Genomic DNA, 18,885 nt, shown 5'->3' with positions numbered 1-18,885 from the left:
GTCTGCCCAGGTTGAAGAGTCTGTCTGTAAGCTATTACGTATATTTGGTACGGATACTCAAGTTCCCATCTGGAAGTTATTTTCCATTAATAGGAGGAAGGAATTGGCGAGCAAAGGAGGAACTTGACCATGACGAGGGAAGGGGAGACGCCTCAATGTGCCTGGATGCCAAGAAAGTCAGTGACAGGTCCCCCGTCCAAACCTCCACGATCTGTTGGTACGTGTATTCCAGACCTAGTCTCCTGGTCCATTGAGCAGCCAAAGTAGGTAAGGTGAGTTTGGTGCCGAAGCCTGAAGCGCCTTGATCCATGAATGACGGACACGGACTCCGTTCAGACGCCCAGCAATAGTCTGCAGTATCCATACTCTGTATGGGGTTCTCGTACACTAGAGCGAAAGAGAGAACGAGAATTGTGTGAGAGCACAGCAAAACTGGGCAAGGCAGCCGTCGATGGCGGCAGGGGTAGCACAGGTAGCGGTCCGCTCTACGGTGCTCAGCTCTTCTGCACTGCTGGCGCTGCCGGGTGTTTCTTGGGATGCTAGCCAGGATGAGGGACACTAAGACGGTAAAACGAGCCTCAGCTTACTCATGCTTCAGTGTGGAGGATGCTGATAGCTGATGAGAGAGCAGCCAACGTCGGGCGTCAGTGGTGGGCTAAGTAGTCCGAGCCTTAGTTCGATGCGGTTCCCGAGGATGTGCGTGCTGATCAGACGTAGCGTATCCGTATCTTATGGACAAGTGGATTGCCATATAAGAGAAGCCCATTGGGAGGGGAAACGGGTGAGTCAATACGGAGTATCGTATATTCCTGGGACAAAATGGGCAAAGACGTGTGCTGGACTCTGCGTTTTCCTCTTTCGTTATTCGAGAATGAACATGTGAGGACCTGATTCGAGATAATCGCCCAACGTGTCTTGGAGAGGAGAAGCAGTGGGCCCTGGAGTATCTGCATCCTGAATGGTGCTCTCGTACATTCAAGTGCCAAGATCCAGAATTATTGACTCTCCACGTTGAATCAGTTTTGTCAATGCAATATGAGTGAGTGTTCAATAATGGGTGAGAGGTGAGAGGTGCGAGAGGAGGTTGATGGCAAAAGGAAGGTTGAGGTACAGAAGGTACGTACTGTTGCCCCCGGCAAGTTCAGCCCCGATTGCCCGGGAGGGGCCCACATCGCAGGCTCCAGGATTCTTATAGCCAATAACGCTCTCGATATATATGGGGCTGGCCGAAACGAGCGAGACAAGCGAGGCAAGCGAGTCCCAAAGGCGCTCCTCCTCCTTCAGGCAGCAGCATTTCCAGCCAGCCAGCAATCGGCAGGAGTGACACCGCAAGCAGCCCGCGCGCACCTTCCGTCGCAGTGCAGCGCATCGCAATCGAATGTCGCACATTTTCTCACGACACAATTGGCGGGGGGCCCCAATTCCTCATCTCATCAACATCCACCCGACGGCATCGCCATCACCAACATCAAGCCACAATCTGAACCACCGTCCAGCCAGTCGACCCAGTCTCCGCCTCTCAGTACAGGTATTCCATTTGCTGTCCCTTTTGAGCAGGCAGTGGCAGGGCCCGTCCGTACGGTGTACGGAGTACGGATAGCGTGGACGGATACCTGATGGGATTATCGACAGGAAAGGGAAAAGACCGTCCGTACCTAAACTGTGGTCTGTAGGCACCGAAATAATTCAATCCTTCTTCCCGCCGTCTCGGGTCTCTGCTTGGCTTAGGTTGGATCTTTGGTCGCACCTGGTCCCCTACCATACCTTAGCACCCCTCGGCCTCCATCCACTCGCTGGCGCCCATATTCTGCGTGCCTACGGAGTACATTCTTGGACTCCTTGATGACCACGACGGGGCCCACGAGTGTTGGATGCAATCTTCTTCCCTCTTCTTACTTTCTTGCCTCGCACTTGTTTGCTTGCTTCCCTTCACTTCATCAACAAGGCTGGTCATCTCACGAATAGTCAAACCAACAAACCAAAAGAGTGTTGGAACCATCTATTATTATCACGACACTCACAAACTTACTTACGCAAGCATCTCTAGCCGCGTAATCGCTCACTTCAGCTTCTCTGCGCTCCTCGCTGCGGACTGCTGTATACGTACCCCCGTCCACGTCCAGCGACCACTCACAGTCGCAATTCACCCGCCAACTGAGCCCCGCCGCCCGCACAACCTGGCCCATCCGCTTCCGATATTCACAGCGCCGACCCCGAGCCCCGACTTCTCATCATCACCTCCGGTCCTTCCTTAGAGCCGCCTTGCCAATACAGTCCCCGATTATGTTACTGTGAAGAGCTCCTCATAGACGTATTATCTAATTCTCACGAGCTGCGCTCACTTGCTCTGGCTTCGACTCCCTCACATCTCACCCCCGCCTCGCTGGTGAGGGGCTCACCTCTTTGTCTTTAACCTGCACAGTGTTTCAACCGCCAACATGGAAGGCATTCGTTCCACTGGCGGCTACATGCAGCGGCGCCTGAGTCGTCTGTATAATGACACAAAGAAGTCTTCAGACTTTGTTCAGGAACCAGTCAAGGCCCCCGAGGACCCTGAAATCAAGTCACTGTTCAGAAAGCTCCGCATCCAAAAGGACCGCGTATCAACGTGGGGTATCGAGTGGACAGATCCTAACCAGTCAGATGAAATTGATAGCTCACTATCAAAAGCCGGTCTGAGTGAGGTTGTTCACAGCATTCTCTCGACTGTTCGGGAGACGCTATCAGAGTTGGATGCGCTATGGAAGAGCTACACCAACCCGCTAGGCACCGTCTCAGAAAAGTCGGCAGATCGCAAGACCGCCTTTGTAACTTGGGACAAGGCAGTATTCGCGGATGCCATTGGAGACCTCACTCAGTCTGTCGACACACTTTACGACCTTTCTAGAACACGCTCCTCCGCGCAGATGTCGTCGCGTTCCAAGCTTGAAAAGTCCATGGCTTCCACTGAGGAGCTGCGGCCTTTTGAGTCCACCAGGATGCAGACGCCTCAAGAAATCGACCCGACAACGTTAACAAACATTCGGTCCATGCAGGCGGAGCCCATGACCGAGTCGAGGGTTAACCTTCCTCCACGCGATATTGTCTTCATGAGCAAGCAGGCTTGGTCAGATCTATCCCAACATATTGGCCGCCAACCCTTTGCGCCGCTCTTGTTGGAATTTGCAACATTCGACTCCATGTACGCCATCACGGGTATCATGCCCCCCATGTCGCGCTTTGAGAAGCTGTCAGCCGGCTTGCAGCAGGACTCGCAGAGGGCCCCAGGTACTTGGATCGGCCTGCCGAGACTGCTGGGTTATTTCGAGGATTTGGAGCACGCCCGCCTTGGACTCGTCTATCACTTCCCGCCCAACTTCAACGCCGTCTCTTTTGAAAACTTTACGCAAAATCCTCTCTACAATGTTTGCACGCTCGCCGATTTGTTGTCGCGACCAGACTTTGAGCCGACCTTGGAGGCCAAGTATCGCTTGGCTTCCAACCTCGTCAACACCGTATTCGACTTGCATGCCCGGGGTATTACCCACGGCTGCATAATCGACAAGAACGTATCTTTCTGCAACATGTCCACGCCCGACTTGACCACGGGTCCCGGCGAGGTGGACATTCGCCGGCCTCTCATCTCATCCTTCGATCTGTTTCCAGATGCTCCATCAGATGATGAACCAGTCTCGCCATCGCTGCCCCTTTTCCGACACCCCCTGGACCCTCGCACCACCCCGGCATCGCCCATCAACGACAAGATGGACTCTCGTATCCTCGATCTGTACTCTCTCGCCATGGTTCTGTTGTCTATTGGTCTTTGGACGAAACTCGATAACCTCGTGCCCGATCCTAACCAGCCAATTCCTGAGTCAGTGTTGAACCAGCTAGGAATTCGTTGCTCTACCCTTTACAAGAGGGCTGTAGAGACCTGCTGGACGGCGGTCGATATGTCGCTTCAAGGGAATACCTCTGACGAGGAGCTTCTCTCGGCTGTGCAGGTCAGCGTGACGCGCTACCTCGACTCGTGCGCCATCCTAGACAACATTAGTTCTCTCGAAGACCGCCTCAACCTCGACCTTGGAAAGAAGACTTCCGTGTCCCCTATCGGCACGCCCACTCGTCAGAGCATCTCAGGGCCCTCAAAGGAGGTCAAGGTGGTGGCGACCCGACCGATCGTCGACACTCGTGGCTCCTCGGTTGATACCAAGACGCCCATTTCGGAACCCAGCTCCGCGCGCCGTTCATATCCCTCTGCTGCAGAGGAGAAGCGGCAGCTTGCCAGACAAGAGGGTCAAAGTAAGTACTACATCGCAGATTGCATCTTTCGGCCACTAACAACACCACAGCCGGCCCAGTAGAGCTCCCTGCGGAGTCAAGACCTGCCAAGGCACCGTCTCCCAAGACCCGTCTCTACCCGCAAATTCCCTTGCCTCCCGATGCTGTGGAGAAGTGGAACACACTTGTGATGCCTCAAGTCAACCAAGCACTGCGCCACTTTTACCGCAAAAACCGCGAGGAGTCGGTCGAAGTTTCGCTCGAGTCCATCGGCAGTTCGCCAACAAGAACACAACCGACGGTTTTGGTTGTGTGTACGTCTGTCAGCAAAGTCAAGGCCATTCTGACGCGCAAGTTGGGCGAGCTTTTCGAGGGCAAGTCTGGGTTCGGGTTGAAGGTTTGCAAGGGACAGGTTCTGAGGTCACGAAAGCAAGCCGGCGACCCCAAACGAAGCGCAGCACAAGAAGAAGACGATGATGACGGCGCAGTCAAGGCAGCCAACCCTGATTTTCAAGCGCGCCCAAGCAATGGCGCAAGTATCGGAGCTTGGGTGGGGGACCGCCACCTGCCGCCCGTTAGCTTGGGCGGCCTTGTCCTAGTCGACGACAAGCCGTATGGGATGACGGTCCACCACATGCTCGACGATCCTGAGGAGATCTACAAGCACACGAAAGCTCAGGATCCGACTATGCGTAGTATGGCGAGAGATGCTGAAGACGTTCGTTTCGACTGGTACGCAGAGTCGTCGGCAGAAAGCAGCGGTGGTGAAGACTATGCCTGCGAGTTTTCGGAATCAGAGGAGTCCGAAGCGTATTCGGAGACGGATGTTACTAGCGATGCGTCAGATGAGGAGGACAGTGGTGACGAGTCGGAAGGCGAATATGACCAGCCCGGCGATATTCCTGGTGTTGAGCCGGGCTGTGGCGACGGATACATCATCACGCAGCCCGCCATGGACGACGTCGACGAGGAGTTTTATGCTTCAGCCGAGACAGCAAATGAAGATCATTTGGACAGCTTTACCGTTGGCGAGGTTTATGCATCGAGCGGCATCAAAAGGAGGGAGCAGAACGGACTCATCCACGAAATCGACTGGGCCCTTTTCGAATTCGCCGAGGAGAGACTGCCCGAGGACAACTCGATACCCAGAATCCAGAGCAAGCAGCTGTCGCCTTCATACGGGAAATTCCCGTCAAAGCAAGGCAAAGTTATGCACCCGATGACCGTTGCACCCACCACAGCGCTGCCTGGCCTGGAGGTGCAGTGCATGGCGCGTACCAGCGGCCTGCAAACGGGCCTCATTCTGCCCGCTCTAACGAGCGTCAAAATCTTTGGGCGGACGACACCCAGCCACACGTACCAGGTCAGCAGTGCCGCCACCGAGACACCTGCCGAATTGACTGGCGGCGGCAAAAAGCAACCCATGGGTATTCCCGGAGACAGCGGCGCTTGGGTTGTAGAGCGCGCCCACGGGCGGGTTTGCGGGCATGTCTTGGCGTGGAGTGGGCGGAAGCGCGTTGCGTATATTTGTCCGATGGATGTCTTGCTTCTGGATATTGCGGAGGCTCTTGAGGCACGCGAGGTCGGTTTACCCGGCGGCGAGCCAGTTGTGAGTCTGAAAGGACGTGACGAGGAGGATGAGGAAGAAGATGGGGGCACTTATAGAGACGACGAGCCTTCATCGTCGCCTTTTCTAGACCCCAAGGATGACGATGATTTGGATGTTGTTTCTGAAGAGGGGGACGATGACGAGCTGCCTGTTCTTGTCCGCTCACGCGCTCCTCCGCGAGGACGCGGTACGAAGAAGGAAGAAGGTCAACAACGTCAGGACCAAGACCAGAAGCAGGAGGAACCGGGCCATGAGCAGGAGAAGAAAAAGCAGGACGGCACGTCGCAGGAGCGGGAAAAGTTTTCATCGGGCGAGAATCATGATTTATCACGCAGGATGGAGTCTATGGGCATTGGTAGGAGTCGCATGGGCGTCGGCATGTGTAGCTGACTGGCTGAGGGCCTCGGGGTGCGTCCCGCGCCCTGTATTCGGAATACCCCATTTGGATTTTTTTGAGTAATTTAGATTATGTAGCATTAATGAAGCATGAAGCGAAGTCATTCCAACATTGGTCTTTTTGTCTTTTGGTGTTTTGGCATTAATGTGAGCAGGCAGGACGATTAGTCTGGTCTTAGCAGTGGAATCTTATTGAGAATGGGAGAGGCAGACAATGAGGCTGAATAGCATCAACAATGGAAGAAAAGCTTCCCGCTGTAAGAGGAAAATGCAAGACGGACAGATAGAGAGAAGACTACATGAAGTCGTCTTCCCAGTTCTCGTCGCGGTTCTGGTTGCTCGTGGCCTCCATGTTCTCTTCCGTAAAGATGTCATCATATGCGTGATCCTTTTGCCACTTCTTCTCCTTGCGCTCCTGCATAACGCGGGCCTCTTCTCGTTTCTAAAATCCGTTAGCATCCATCCCTCGAGACTTATATCTTTGTGTAAGAGAGTAAGATGGAGAACTCACCCTCTCAAGAGTAGAAGCCTGGTCCCTCTTCCTCAACTCCTTCAACCGATCATCCCTCTCCTGCTGCAAATCAGGCTTCTTCTCGACCTTGGTCTTGTTGAGCCTGTTCACGATGGGGTTCTCGCGCTGCGCGACGAGCACCTTTTTTACTTTACGCGGGTCCTTGAAGGAGACTTGGCCGACGGCCATGCTGCCGTCCTTTTTTAGGTTGGACCAGGGGGTGTAGATGATTGTGATGTTATCCTTTTTGTTGCCCTCGATGGAGTTTGCCTTTGTGAGCTGGGCGAGGTCGGTGAGGAGGGGTTCGGGGATGGCGTCCCATGTCATGGGCGTTGTCGTGGAGGGATCCTTTGGGTCTGGGAGGCGGAGGTAGATGTGGGCTGAGGAGAGTTTGTCTACGTGGAACTTTTCTGTGTGTTAGTGAGGGATGTTGAGTGAGGTGAGTGACAAGAGTTGTGAGATGAGATTTTGCATACCCTGTGAGAGGTTAGTGAGTGATGAGTTTGGGGGTGGGTGAGTGGACTTACCAGACGTCTTCCTCCCAGCCGTACTTGATCAACTCCTCATCTATTTCCCTCCGTCAGTACTCCTCCATTTCTTTCATTTCCATTTCTCAAAAAGGTGCAGGCCGAAGCGACCCCCGTCTCATCTTCACACAACCGGGAGCAAACGCACTCTCAAACTTGTCCTTGCCGACGTAAATGAAAGCGGCCGGGTCGACCGCCTTGGAGGTGAAGTAGTAGACCATTGCGCCGAAACTCCCTTCCAGTCGGTTGACTCCCGTGAGGTCTCCAGTCGATGGTATTAAGGAAGTGAGGTTTGGGCGGTGACTAACCCTCTCGACCTCGTTTGCGCGATGAGATAGTTGGCGGGGTTGTGATTTACGACGCTGGAAAGGAGAGAATTTCGAGGTGGGGGTGGGTCCGGTTTGAGGTACTTACTTTCTAGCAGACAAGCACCTTTTTATGCGCGGTCCATTGGCCAGAAGGCGCGACGTTTGTTAGTGTCGCGGTCAGTGGAGGAAACAACGACCATGTGAACTCAACTCGGGCAGTCAGTCAAAGGGACAAAGTGAGGTTCCGCCGGAGCTGCTACTGCTACTGCTGCTGCTGCCTGTTCGTCAATTCCCCTAAAACTACTTTGAAATACAGTTGTTTCCTATTTCAACAACCAAAACAATTCAGTCTTCAGAATTCCTGCTGCTATTTGTTCCCAGCTTTGCGTCTATTCAGGTCCTTTCGCCCACCGTTGGAGTGTGTTGCAGCGATCTGCGCTCAGGCACCCGCGCCGTCAGCAGATCCTTTGTCGCGCCACGCCGTGCCACCAAGTCAAGCAAGTTCAAACTCTAGCCAAAGTTTCTTTCCGTGGCACCTCTCAGCCTCGTTTTATCGTTTTGCAGTGATTATCTGCTATTTCCTCATCCACCGTCAACTTCGAAGTTGCCTTTCCACACCACAACAACGATCACATCCACGTCCCCGACCTCGCTACATATTCCTTACCAGCAAATCCGAGTAGCAAGCCTTGTTGGCTAAGTGGTATAGCGTCTCACTAGTACCTAGTGACATGAGAAGATCGGCGGTTCGATTCCGCCACGAGGCAGTGACACAGGAGCACCACGGGTGTGAAATCTTTTGCATTTTGTTTATGGTCCATGAGGATCTGAGTTTGGTGGACGTGATGCTTGTCTGTCAATTGAATTTGTTTTGTTCTATTAGGAAAGACGGAAGGATACCAAGTTGCCTGCCATATCAACTCATATTAGCCACGCGCGACGGTTTGTTCGCCCGCCTTTGCCAATGCATTCATCTCTTCGGTCTTGTTTACCATTGCCTCTTCATTTATGCGATCCAGTCCGGGCAGCGTTGCTTCCCCATCTCGTTTACCACGGCGCTCCCGTGTGGAGCTCACATTGTGGTCTCGTAAATGCTAACGCATACAGTCTGAGCGTTCGGAATGGAGGCGGACGGTTTGCTTTTGATACCGAGGATTGGCTGTTCTGCTAGAGAAGAGTTACTCTGATACAAGGTTTCTAGAAAGGCAGTATGTGTATTGATGAGATTGGCGGGTGCAGCTTGATTTTCGGGACGCTAGGATGTCCCCGTATCAGTGGGCCAGCTATGCATCCGGTTGCCTGCTGTTCATCCGTGGTCTCAGTCCGGATCCGATTATGTCGGAATCATGGACGGGTCACAGTTGTAAGGGCGAGAGTTAGAAATGGCAAATCTAAGTATGGTAAGGCTGAGTTGAACAGGAATAATAGTTTCACCGTAAAATAAGGTGCAGCAGTCTTACTACGAAGTTCATTCGGCGGGAAACCATTGACCAGTCAGAATCTCTTTCTATCTACACGGCGAGAAAGGTGCCTAGTCATGCCAGAGAAGCGCGAAAATGGGTGACGGCGATGAGCGTGTAACGTTTGAACTTGCTCTACGAAAAGCAGAGTCTTTCGCTTCGCCCGTACTTCATACACGCACCAGAAAGTCCGTCATGCTAGTGGGTGACTTGAGCCTATTGTGAAGAGGACGATGTCGATAAAGTAAGTCTCTCAGTCAATTCACCGGGCTGCTCTGTGTATGCCACATCACTCCTCCCCTAGCTGAAAGCTTCAACCCAGCAATTGATGTTTGTGGAAACCAAGAACTCTCATCAATCATCATGACTGGGCGATGATCTCACTTGTACCACAAAACGGTCGAATGAAGAGCATCTTTTTACCAATATCACAGATGAGTCCATCCGCATCACCCAATCATCTTGAAGGAACCTGATGCAGCAGGGGCTCGGTGAGAGAGAAGCTTGGGCCATCGAGGGGCATTGGAGGGGCACGGCGGTACGTATCTTGGACAGGTTGGCGTGGTCCCGCTTATTAGCCGACTACGCGTCATATCATTGGCTGGGGGGCTGGAGCTTCTGCTCCTTTCTCCACCCTCCGGACCACAGCTCCGGAGTACACGGCAGGCAAGCGGGCAGGTAGCCAGGGGCTCGCGGCTTCTTTGGGACACGGCAATGTCGACTCTGACATCAACATGGCGAAATATCTACACTTTCTCCTACCTCTTCGCGGCACACCTGGCAGACGATCTACTGTAGTGCTGGTAGGCCAGCCTGACTCTGGAGAATGTCCCGCCCATGGGACAAGCAGTTGGACGCCTGAATGGTACGCAATTTGAAGGGGCAGTAGCCGTTCGCGAATGACTGGTAGCACAAGATTGACGTCAGAAAGGCCCGAGTAGATGGGAATCCATCAGAAAACAGACCTGGACGAACGGGAACCTCTATTGGTGAGGCTTGCTTTATATAGGGCGGGTTTCGTTCTGGGGTTTGCTCGCCCTCCTAAATTCTGATCTCTTTCCCGCCTCTCTCTCAACGGATACACATGCCGTCTTTCTTCTCTCCTTGAACCATGTCCAGCATCGTACCCGATACCCTCAAGAAAGCTGGCAACGTAATCATGGGCCAAGGAAACAAGAAGAACGCTCAGCTCGCTGAGAACATGGTCGAGGTCAACCCCAAGGCTCCCATGACCACCGACTTTGGCACAAAGATTGAGAACACGGATGACTGGCTGAGGGTCTCCAACAATGATAAGACCGGACCCATGCTCTTGGAGGATGCTATTGCGAGAGAAAAGGTTCGTCTTGACCTCCTGCTTGTAACCGCAATCTGTCATTAACACCCGCACAGATCCACCGCTTCGACCACGAGAGGATTCCCGAGCGAGTAGTCCACGCCAGAGGAGCTGGTGCTTTTGGAACCTTTAGACTATTTGAAAGCGCCGCAGACGTGTCAAATGCCGGCGTCTTGACCGATACATCCCGCGAGACCCCCGTCTTCATCCGCTTCTCCACTGTCCTCGGTAGCAGAGGCAGTGCCGACACTGTCCGCGATGTCCGCGGCTTTGCTGTGAAGTTCTACACCGAGGAGGGTAACTGGGACATGGTTGGAAACAACATTCCAGTCTTCTTCATCCAGGACGCTATGAAATTCCCCGACGTCATCCACGCCGGCAAGCCCGAGCCTCAACTCGAGTTCCCCCAGGCTCAGTCTGCCCACGACAACTTCTGGGATTTCCAGTACCTTCACACCGAGGCCACACACATGTTTTGCTGGGCCATGTCTGACCGTACCATTCCTCGCTCATACAGAATGATGCAAGGCTTTGGTGTCAACACTTACACGCTCACCAACGACAATGGCGAACGGCACTTTGTCAAGTTCCACTTCACCCCCGAGCTTGGCGTCCACTCACTCGTATGGGATGAGGCACTAAAGCTGGCCGGTCAAGATCCCGATTTCCACCGCAAGGATCTCGCCGAGGCCATCGAGAATGGCGCTTTCCCTAAGTGGAAGTTCGGTATCCAGGTTCTACCCGAGTCCAAAGAGCACGACTTTGACTTTGACATTCTCGACGCCACGAAGGTCTGGCCCGAGGAGCAGATCCCCATTCGCTACATCGGCGAGCTGGAGCTGAACAGGAATCCCGACGAGTACTTTACCCAGACCGAGCAGGTCGCGTTCTGCACCAGCCATGTTGTCCCCGGCATCGGATTCTCAGACGACCCTCTCCTCCAGGGCCGCAACTTTTCTTACTTTGATACCCAAATCACCCGCCTCGGCATCAACTGGCAGGAACTGCCCATCAATAAGCCGGTATGTCCAGTCATGAACTTCAACCGTGACGGCGCACACCGTCAAACCATTACAAAGGGCAACGTCAACTATTGGCCTAACCGTCATGAGGCCGTTCCTCCGGCAAACCACTCCAAGGTTTCCGGCGCCTACGTTGACTTTGCCCAAAAGGTGGAGGGCATGAAGCAGCGCAGCAAGAGCGCCAAGTTCAAGGACCACTTTAGCCAAGCCCAGCTCTTCTTCAACAGTCTGTCGCCAATCGAAAAGACGCACGCCGTCAACGCATTCGCGTTTGAGCTAGACCACTGCGAGGACCCCATTGTGTACGAACGCATGGCCCAGCGTCTTGCTGACATCGACCTGGGTTTGGCTCAGGCTGTTGCCGAGATGGTCGGCGCGACATCGCCTGAGAAGGCGAGCACACCCAACCACGGCAAGAAGGCCAAGGGTCTCAGCCAGCTGGAATTTGAGCCCGAGACACCCACCATCAAGTCGCGCCGCATCGCAATAATCATCGCCGACGGCTTCGATCCTGTCGCGTTTGGTGCCATCAAGGGTGCTGCCGCGGCAGCTCAGGCTACGCCGATGATCATTGGCACCCGTCGCTCCGAGATCTTCCCTGCCGGCACATCCAAGACGGCTGGAAACGGTGTCGTTCCTCATCACCACCTTGAAGGCTTCCGATCGACCATGGTCGATGCCATCTTCGTGCCCGGTGGTGCAGATTCCATCAAGACTCTTTCCAAGAACGGCAGGGCTGTCCACTGGGTTCGCGAGGCCTTTGGTCACTTAAAGGCCATCGCTGCCACTGGCGAGGCCGTTGACTTCATCCAGACTGCCATCTCGCTTCCCGAGGTTTCCTTGTCTAGTGACAGTAATGTTGCAGAAAGCTACGGCGTTTTCACGATGAAGTCGGTCCAACCTGAGAGCCTGAGGGAGACTGTCGAAATCGTCAAGAATAGCAAGGGGTTCTTGGAGCAATTCTTTTACACCATTGCTCAACACCGCGTGTGGGCGCGTGAGCTCGATGGGCTCAGCACTCAGCTGGCGTACTGATCCGATAACTGACGATACGAACGGGAAATGGCGCTACATATAATGATTGTCGTATAATGAACAACTGATGATGACTTTCATCTTGCAAGCCCCTGTGGTTTCGTGATCTGACTTGAGTCTACGAGCCGGAGTAGTCGAGAAGGCTATATCGCTTTGATGAAAGATGTGTTATTGTGGAGGCCAACGCCATCGTCATATACATCAAACAAGGCTCAGTATAACTTCACCAATGTTCTTAGGTAACAGGCTGTATTAACGTATATTCCTTTCTACTCAGTACTTCTACCACAACGCCAGCCAGCTTAGGTGCTAGCAGCAGCCGTTGTCGTCACCGGAGCCGTAGTCGTAGCAGCAGCCGTAGTCGCCGCGACCGTTGTTCCACTCGCCGACGAGCTCCCGCTTCCCGACGCGCCACCTTTAACCACAGTCGCCCTCACAACCTGACCAAGCGTATTGAAGACGATATTCACCAACGAACTAAGCGGCTCGTACGAGTACGTCTTTTGCGTCAGCCCGTTACCGAGATCCTGCTGGGAGCCCGTAAAGGTCATGTTCTGCTGGTAGTTGCCGATGATGGAGCTCAGGGCGGAGGCACCCGCGTTGGTGACCTCTTGCACAATATTTCCCAGGTTGTCAATCAAGAAGTTAATCTTGGAGTCGCCGTTGACGATGGAACCCAGAAGGCCGTCCACAGCACCAATGACGTCGTCGACGACATCGCCGACGGTGTCGAGGAGGTTGATGAGTAGAGGGTTCAGATCCAGCGAGGCGAGCGTGCGGTTGACAATGTCGACGAGGTTGCCGAGGCGGATGACGAGCTCGAGCTCGGCTTCGACGTCGACGATGGTGATGTTTACCTTTTCGATGCCGACTTGTACGCCCGCGTTGATGGTGACGAGCTTGGCGACCTCGGCGGCGAGGTTCACTTCGGCGGAGAGATTGTCGACGTCGAGCTCGATGCGGCCGACGGAGAGCTCGGGGACTTTGAGGTAGACGTCTGCTGGCGGGGTTGTGGTGCTGCTTCCTGCGGCGGTGGTCGTGCCGCTGCCGCTGCCGCCGCCGCCGCCGGCGTTGCCTCCGGAGTTTGCGGCGGTGGACGTTGGGGTCGTTGGTGTTCCTGAAGCCTCTGGTGTTCCGGAGGGTTGTTCTGCTGCGACGGAGGTGGTTGCTTCTGTGGTGTCTGTCGCGGTGGGAGTTTGTGCTGCGACGAGGGCGACGAAGAGCGCCAGCAGGAGGGAGATGATGGAGGTCCTCATTTTGGATGATTATAAAGGTGATGGGCTTTTGTAAAGGAGTGTGTTGGGTTGGATTGGTTTGTGTCAAAGGAGTGGACGAGGAGCACCAGGTGAGGGAGACTGGGAACGCTGGTGAGCTGTGGGAGGGGACGAGGCCGCGATGCGAGGGCTTGCTGGGGGGATATATGGCGGCATCGTGGGAGGAGGAGATGGAAGTTGACAATTTACCTCGTCCTGTCCCAGCATCAGACCTCACCCTCCCCTTCCATCCCTGTTCTACGCGGAGTCTACATGACTACATGTAGGTACGTAGGTAGAGTGTCATGGGTTGAGGCCCATCATCCATGTCACTAACACACACATGGGATGGAGCATCCGCCCTGGTGTAATGGGGCCGTTGGTCTCCATATCTAGGGCGGATATGGGCAGCGGTCCCGAAGAGGCGGTGCCCACACCTCCTTTTGTCCCATGGAGTTCCATTGCCCGGCAGTCGAACGTCTCGATGCTTATAGGGGGGAAAGAGAAGTGCTGATTTGTGAGACAAGGTGACAAGCTGCAAGCCACCGGGCCGAAGGGCTGCATGTGGACGGGCATGTTCAGAAAAACCTTGGAATATTCCATGTCTGTGTGGCTCCCCCGGGTTCAGATGGACCATGGATCGATGGGAACATTTGGGAGATTGCCCTCTTGTCCCATTTGGCCATTTGGTGATTTGACCTCTCGGCTCATACCCCATTCTATCATGCCTTGAGCCCACGAGCGTTGGCGATGTTGCATCGTGCGCGAAATAAAAGTGACAGCACTGCGTCACTTGACTGGGGGAGATGGCAGACCAGTCGGGGGATTCGCTGGGCGACGGGGGCGCCGCGTGCGGAGGAGACTTTTGAGAACATGACCTGGCCCTGTTGAATGTGGATAGGAGAAAGAAACTCACCTTGCCAGCTGTCTCCTAGGATCTGGTGTTGAAAGGGGAGGGGTTATTGAGTTAATGTCTGCTCTTGATGCAGTGACAATCCCGAAGCCTGGCTCGTCATCGGATCTGGCACTCGCTGGATCCCCTCCCCCCTCCTCCACTTCCCTTCTCCTCATTAGATACTAGACAATACTTGTATCGTTTGCTTCCCCGGCATCGTTGGATTTGCAGCCCTTTGCTCTCGTCCGCGGCCCCCTCACTCCCTTCGTCTTTCCATCTCCAAATCGGCCTGCAGCGCCACTACAGTCACTCCTTTGCAAACCAAGACAAGAAAGCCTCTTACACTCTCTTTTCACCATGATCTTCTTCATCACCAGGGCTCTCACCCTCCTCACCCTCTCGACCCTGACCCTCGCTCAAGATGAGCCAAAGGGTGACGGCTATGTAGGCTACGAGCTCAACCGCCGCGGCGACAACGAATCAGCCGTCTACGAGACAGCCAACACAAAGACCGGTATCGACACTCTCAACCCGATCCCGGACGTGTACCTCAACGCGTCCGTATCAGTGGGCGAGATCAGCATTGAGGTGCAAAACATCACCGCCAAAGTGAACCTCGACGCCAAGGTCCTAAACCTGCTGCACTTCCAGGCCGGCGTGGACGCCAGCATCGACCGCGTCAAGCTGGGCATCTACAACGTCTCGGCCAAGGTCGAGCTCGAGGCGCGGCTGGAGAACGTGGTCAAGATGGTGGACGATGTGCTCACCAGCATCGACCTGAACCCCATCATCGCAACACTGGGCGACACCGTCAGCGACATCGTCAACAAGACCGTCGACGTCGTCACGGATCCCGTCGAGAGCAGCGCCGCCGCGTCCGCAGTAGCGAAGCGCGACCTCACGTTCCGGCTGGAGCACAATATCCTCTACTCGGTCAACGACTTCTCGGGCCGCACGCACACGAACCGCGTGCTGGCGCAGAACGGGAGCCTGTTTGACGTCTACCTCGACAACAGCGGCAACGAGAGCGGGCGCAAGGTGGTTGGGTTCTACAGCCGCGACATGACGTTTAGCGGGCACAACAAGACCATTTCGATTGACGGGCAGGTCAAGGAGTTTGAGCTGCAGTACGTGTATGCGCCGTATCCCGGCCTCGAGGCGTTTAGCAACATCTACCTGGATACCACGGGCAAGGTCGTGAGGACCAAGATTGTGGCTGAGGCGGAGGGAGGGGGCACCGCGACGATTAGCAACGATGATGAGAGTAGTCTTTAGAGTGCCCCAGATGTAGCGACGCGGGATTTGCGAGGCATTGGGCATAATGAAAATGAGAGTTAGGGACATGCGAGTTACCGATTGCTGTCAATCGAGATTTCGATATTTCCAAATGACTGCCTATGACATGATGGTGAACCAATGCGATTGTGGACGTTGATTTGCCGTCCGAGATGGTGAGGCGTGCCAGTCTGGAAGCAGTCAGACCTCCGACGCCTGGATCGTTCGATTGGGACCGCTCCGGGGAGCCGCTTCTGGGACGGGGGCTCGTGGGACAGGGTGGGATATAAGAGGCGTGATATCGGCCGGGGTGACATTTTGGGAGCTGAAGAGGACAAGAGTTGAAGACGTTAGTATTCTCTCCGACTCTCGAGTCTCTTGACGCCATGTAGAATGGAACGCGGTCAAAGCTGCGAGCCCTACAAATCAGACGGTAAACCAGGCGGTACCGAAGGTGTATTGTGTAGTCGCCGGCGATAAAGGGGAATGACGTTGTGACGTCGTTACGTTTGGATGATATGAACATTGTGCTATTAAATCCAGTAATAGCAGAAACAGCCGCTTTCCGTTATGCCCGAGCAACCATCGAGGAACAAATCCTCCGCAGACTGCAACGCTCAGAGTTTTCGGGCTGGGCCTTGTTGGAAAGGGCCGGACGGGAGATCTCGGCCCCCATTTGCCATTCTCTTTTTTTGATGAACCTGGCGGAGACACGCACGGCGCGCAATGTGACCATGGGTCACCTCTCTTGTGAAGTTGCTTATGAAAGTTATGAAGTTGAATGCGACTCTGTTGGCCACTTTGGTTGCGACTCTTCTCCGCCGTGTTTGCCGGCAAGGCAAAATGTGGAAAGTGTCACTGCAGAGACCGGTACCGCAGCGTCACACCCGTTGATGGCCTGGACGATTCAATGTGCCGTCGACTGCAACCGCAACGCATTGGTAGGAGCAATATCAAAGCCTCTTTGGATCGACTCATCAAACTCACTAGTACTAGTGGTGTGGCTAGTGCCTTGGTCGCCAACGGCTTTTATGGAAATCTCGCTAACAAAGTCGCTTCGAGCTGCCGCTTAACTTTGAGCTGTTCAAACTTCCAACGGTTGACGCTAGCATCAATGTGTGTGTCATTGCTCATCTTTTCTTCTCCTGGAAGATTGTGTGGCTGGGCCAACAGTGCCCCTCGTGCCCCTGAACAGCATGTCGATTTACGTTTAGCCGTACATCAGAGAGCCCACACGCTCCAGTTTACCTAAAATCTCTTTAGCATTCGAGCCACTGCAGGAACCAACTGTCAACGTGCCAACTTTGCCAACAAACTCTTACTCGCCGTGCTTCTTTGCTTGATCAACGCAACAGCAGCGGATGAAGGTGAACGGTCCGGCTCTCTTGACTTGATCCGTCAGACCCCCGATGAACGAAGTAACTGCGGATATGGCACCTTACTCATAGACAAACTGGCCCACTGATCAAGCAGATTATAGCTCAGTATCCGCAGACTCCAGGGTGACCCATCCGTCGTCCCCATAGCGGCCTTTCCCCGAACTTTGATCGCGTGGTTCGTGGTCCCGTCTGCCCACGGCAATTGGGCCAAACCCAGATTTACGACGGGAGTCTAGGCCCTCTCTAGGCTCTATCCGCCTAGCGGAACGGCCTTTTCTTGACCTTGTCACGCTTGCCCATTGTTGGCGAGTAGGGCTATTCCGCACCCACACGAAGGCTATCCCGCACCCATACTAGGCCCGCTCGGGGAAATAGTGGGTAGAATTGGGTGGCCGCCATACCAAGTGGCTCTGGCTGATTCTGGCGGCTAGGTTACCCGCATATTGGCCTGGGTAATACGATTATATAATTATTATAGTGCTTTTTTATTAATTATATTTAGATATTTTTATATAGATTTAATTACTTAATTCCTGCCTTTTTATATTTCCCTTAAGCTTTTTTTAATAAATCTAATAGATAATTCGATTAACGACCTCTTCGTAAGGGTTCGGCTATATTAATAAGACCTCGGTTATAGAGTAAATAAGCTAAAGTTAAAGAAGCAGTAAAACGGCTCCCTATTTTACTTAGATCTCGTATATAAGCGTAGTAGTTAGCCGCGGCTATTAGTAACTAAGTAGTAGTAAATAATAATATTAAAAACGGGCTACTCGTAAAGGGCTCGTATATACTAATACCCTAATTTATAAGATAGGTATAGGGTAAGTATAATATATAATAAGTATAATTACGAATCGCTAATAACAGAATCGTACTCGTTAAGCTAGGTCTTTTGCGAGCTAAGTTAATAAGAGCTTAATAAAAAGACGGTTAGTATAAAGGTAAAGTTATTATTAATAACTAAAAGACTTACTTCTATTTATATTATTATTAAAATCCGTAATTCTATAAGTATACTCGTTAAATAGCGCGACGTTAAGAATACTTAGTAAAAGTTATAATAAGATAAATATAGCCCGCTCTCCTTAATATAGATCTTTTTATAAGCGCTTAATAAGAATAACAATATAGTATTTTTAATAATTTATTATAGCCCTGCAACGGGTAAGATCGATAGCGTATTTTAGACGTATATATAGTACTTTAAAATATAGAAAAGGAACCCTAAATTACTTATAATAAATAATACTTATAAAGTAAGTAATTATATAGTTAGAAGTTATTAAGACTTATTAAGAGAGTAGGTTAACCGTTTTAATATACTACTTTTTTAAATTAATAGTACGACTTCTATTTATATTATATTTAACGTAGCTTTTTACCTCGTGTTAAGCGAAGACGCAAAAACCTTTAAATAGGTACTAAGCTAGTTAAAATTAGTATATAAAGAAAGAGAAATTCCGTAGCTAAAAGTAATTATTACGGACTTCGATAATATGCTAAAAAAGGTAGTAAGGGCGGTATTTTTAGATATATTGTAATAAATCTACTTCTAGTATATTTTTAAAAATATAGTATTAAATATTAAGTAGAAGTAGGATAGTATATATAAGGAA

The 18,885-nt window shown here is 52.6% G+C and overlaps 6 protein-coding genes across 6 annotated transcripts; 4 read left to right on the top strand and 2 right to left on the bottom strand.

The window, feature by feature from the left end:
• Positions 1-1,218: 1,218 nt before the first annotated feature.
• CCOS01_12591 (uncharacterized protein) lies at positions 1,219-1,617 on the top strand (the record flags this gene model as incomplete). The annotated part of the gene is made up of 1 exon (XM_060460739.1): positions 1,219-1,617. A coding segment is annotated over one exon (399 nt), but the record flags the coding sequence as incomplete, so codon positions are not given.
• Positions 1,618-2,438: 821 nt separating this feature from the next.
• On the top strand, positions 2,439-6,259 carry CCOS01_12590 (HET-s/LopB domain-containing protein; the record flags this gene model as incomplete). Its single annotated transcript, XM_060460738.1, has 2 exons — positions 2,439-4,281; positions 4,332-6,259. The coding sequence occupies 2 exons, from the start codon at positions 2,439-2,441 to the stop codon at positions 6,257-6,259; spliced, it is 3,771 nt and encodes a 1,256-aa protein (XP_060308786.1).
• A 301-nt stretch (positions 6,260-6,560) lies between these two features.
• Positions 6,561-7,524, bottom strand: CCOS01_12589 (uncharacterized protein; the record flags this gene model as incomplete). Its single annotated transcript, XM_060460737.1, has 5 exons — positions 6,561-6,707; positions 6,777-7,171; positions 7,225-7,253; positions 7,304-7,343; positions 7,452-7,524. The coding sequence occupies 5 exons, from the start codon at positions 7,522-7,524 to the stop codon at positions 6,561-6,563; spliced, it is 684 nt and encodes a 227-aa protein (XP_060308785.1).
• Positions 7,525-10,182: 2,658 nt separating this feature from the next.
• On the top strand, positions 10,183-12,464 carry CCOS01_12588 (catalase; the record flags this gene model as incomplete). Its single annotated transcript, XM_060460736.1, has 2 exons — positions 10,183-10,410; positions 10,464-12,464. The coding sequence occupies 2 exons, from the start codon at positions 10,183-10,185 to the stop codon at positions 12,462-12,464; spliced, it is 2,229 nt and encodes a 742-aa protein (XP_060308784.1).
• Positions 12,465-12,766: 302 nt separating this feature from the next.
• Positions 12,767-13,720, bottom strand: CCOS01_12587 (uncharacterized protein; the record flags this gene model as incomplete). Its single annotated transcript, XM_060460735.1, has 1 exon — positions 12,767-13,720. The coding sequence occupies one exon, from the start codon at positions 13,718-13,720 to the stop codon at positions 12,767-12,769; it is 954 nt and encodes a 317-aa protein (XP_060308783.1).
• Positions 13,721-14,969: 1,249 nt separating this feature from the next.
• On the top strand, positions 14,970-15,887 carry CCOS01_12586 (uncharacterized protein; the record flags this gene model as incomplete). Its single annotated transcript, XM_060460734.1, has 1 exon — positions 14,970-15,887. One exon carries the CDS (start codon positions 14,970-14,972, stop codon positions 15,885-15,887), a length of 918 nt encoding a protein of 305 aa, XP_060308782.1.
• Between the last annotated feature and the right edge of the window lie 2,998 nt (positions 15,888-18,885).

The sequence above is a fragment of the Colletotrichum costaricense genome, assembly GCF_030867565.1.
Source record: "Colletotrichum costaricense strain IMI 309622 chromosome Unknown Scaffold_15.1, whole genome shotgun sequence".
NCBI classification, from domain to species: domain Eukaryota; kingdom Fungi; phylum Ascomycota; class Sordariomycetes; order Glomerellales; family Glomerellaceae; genus Colletotrichum; species Colletotrichum costaricense.
This window is presented reverse-complemented; position numbering and strand designations above follow the sequence as displayed.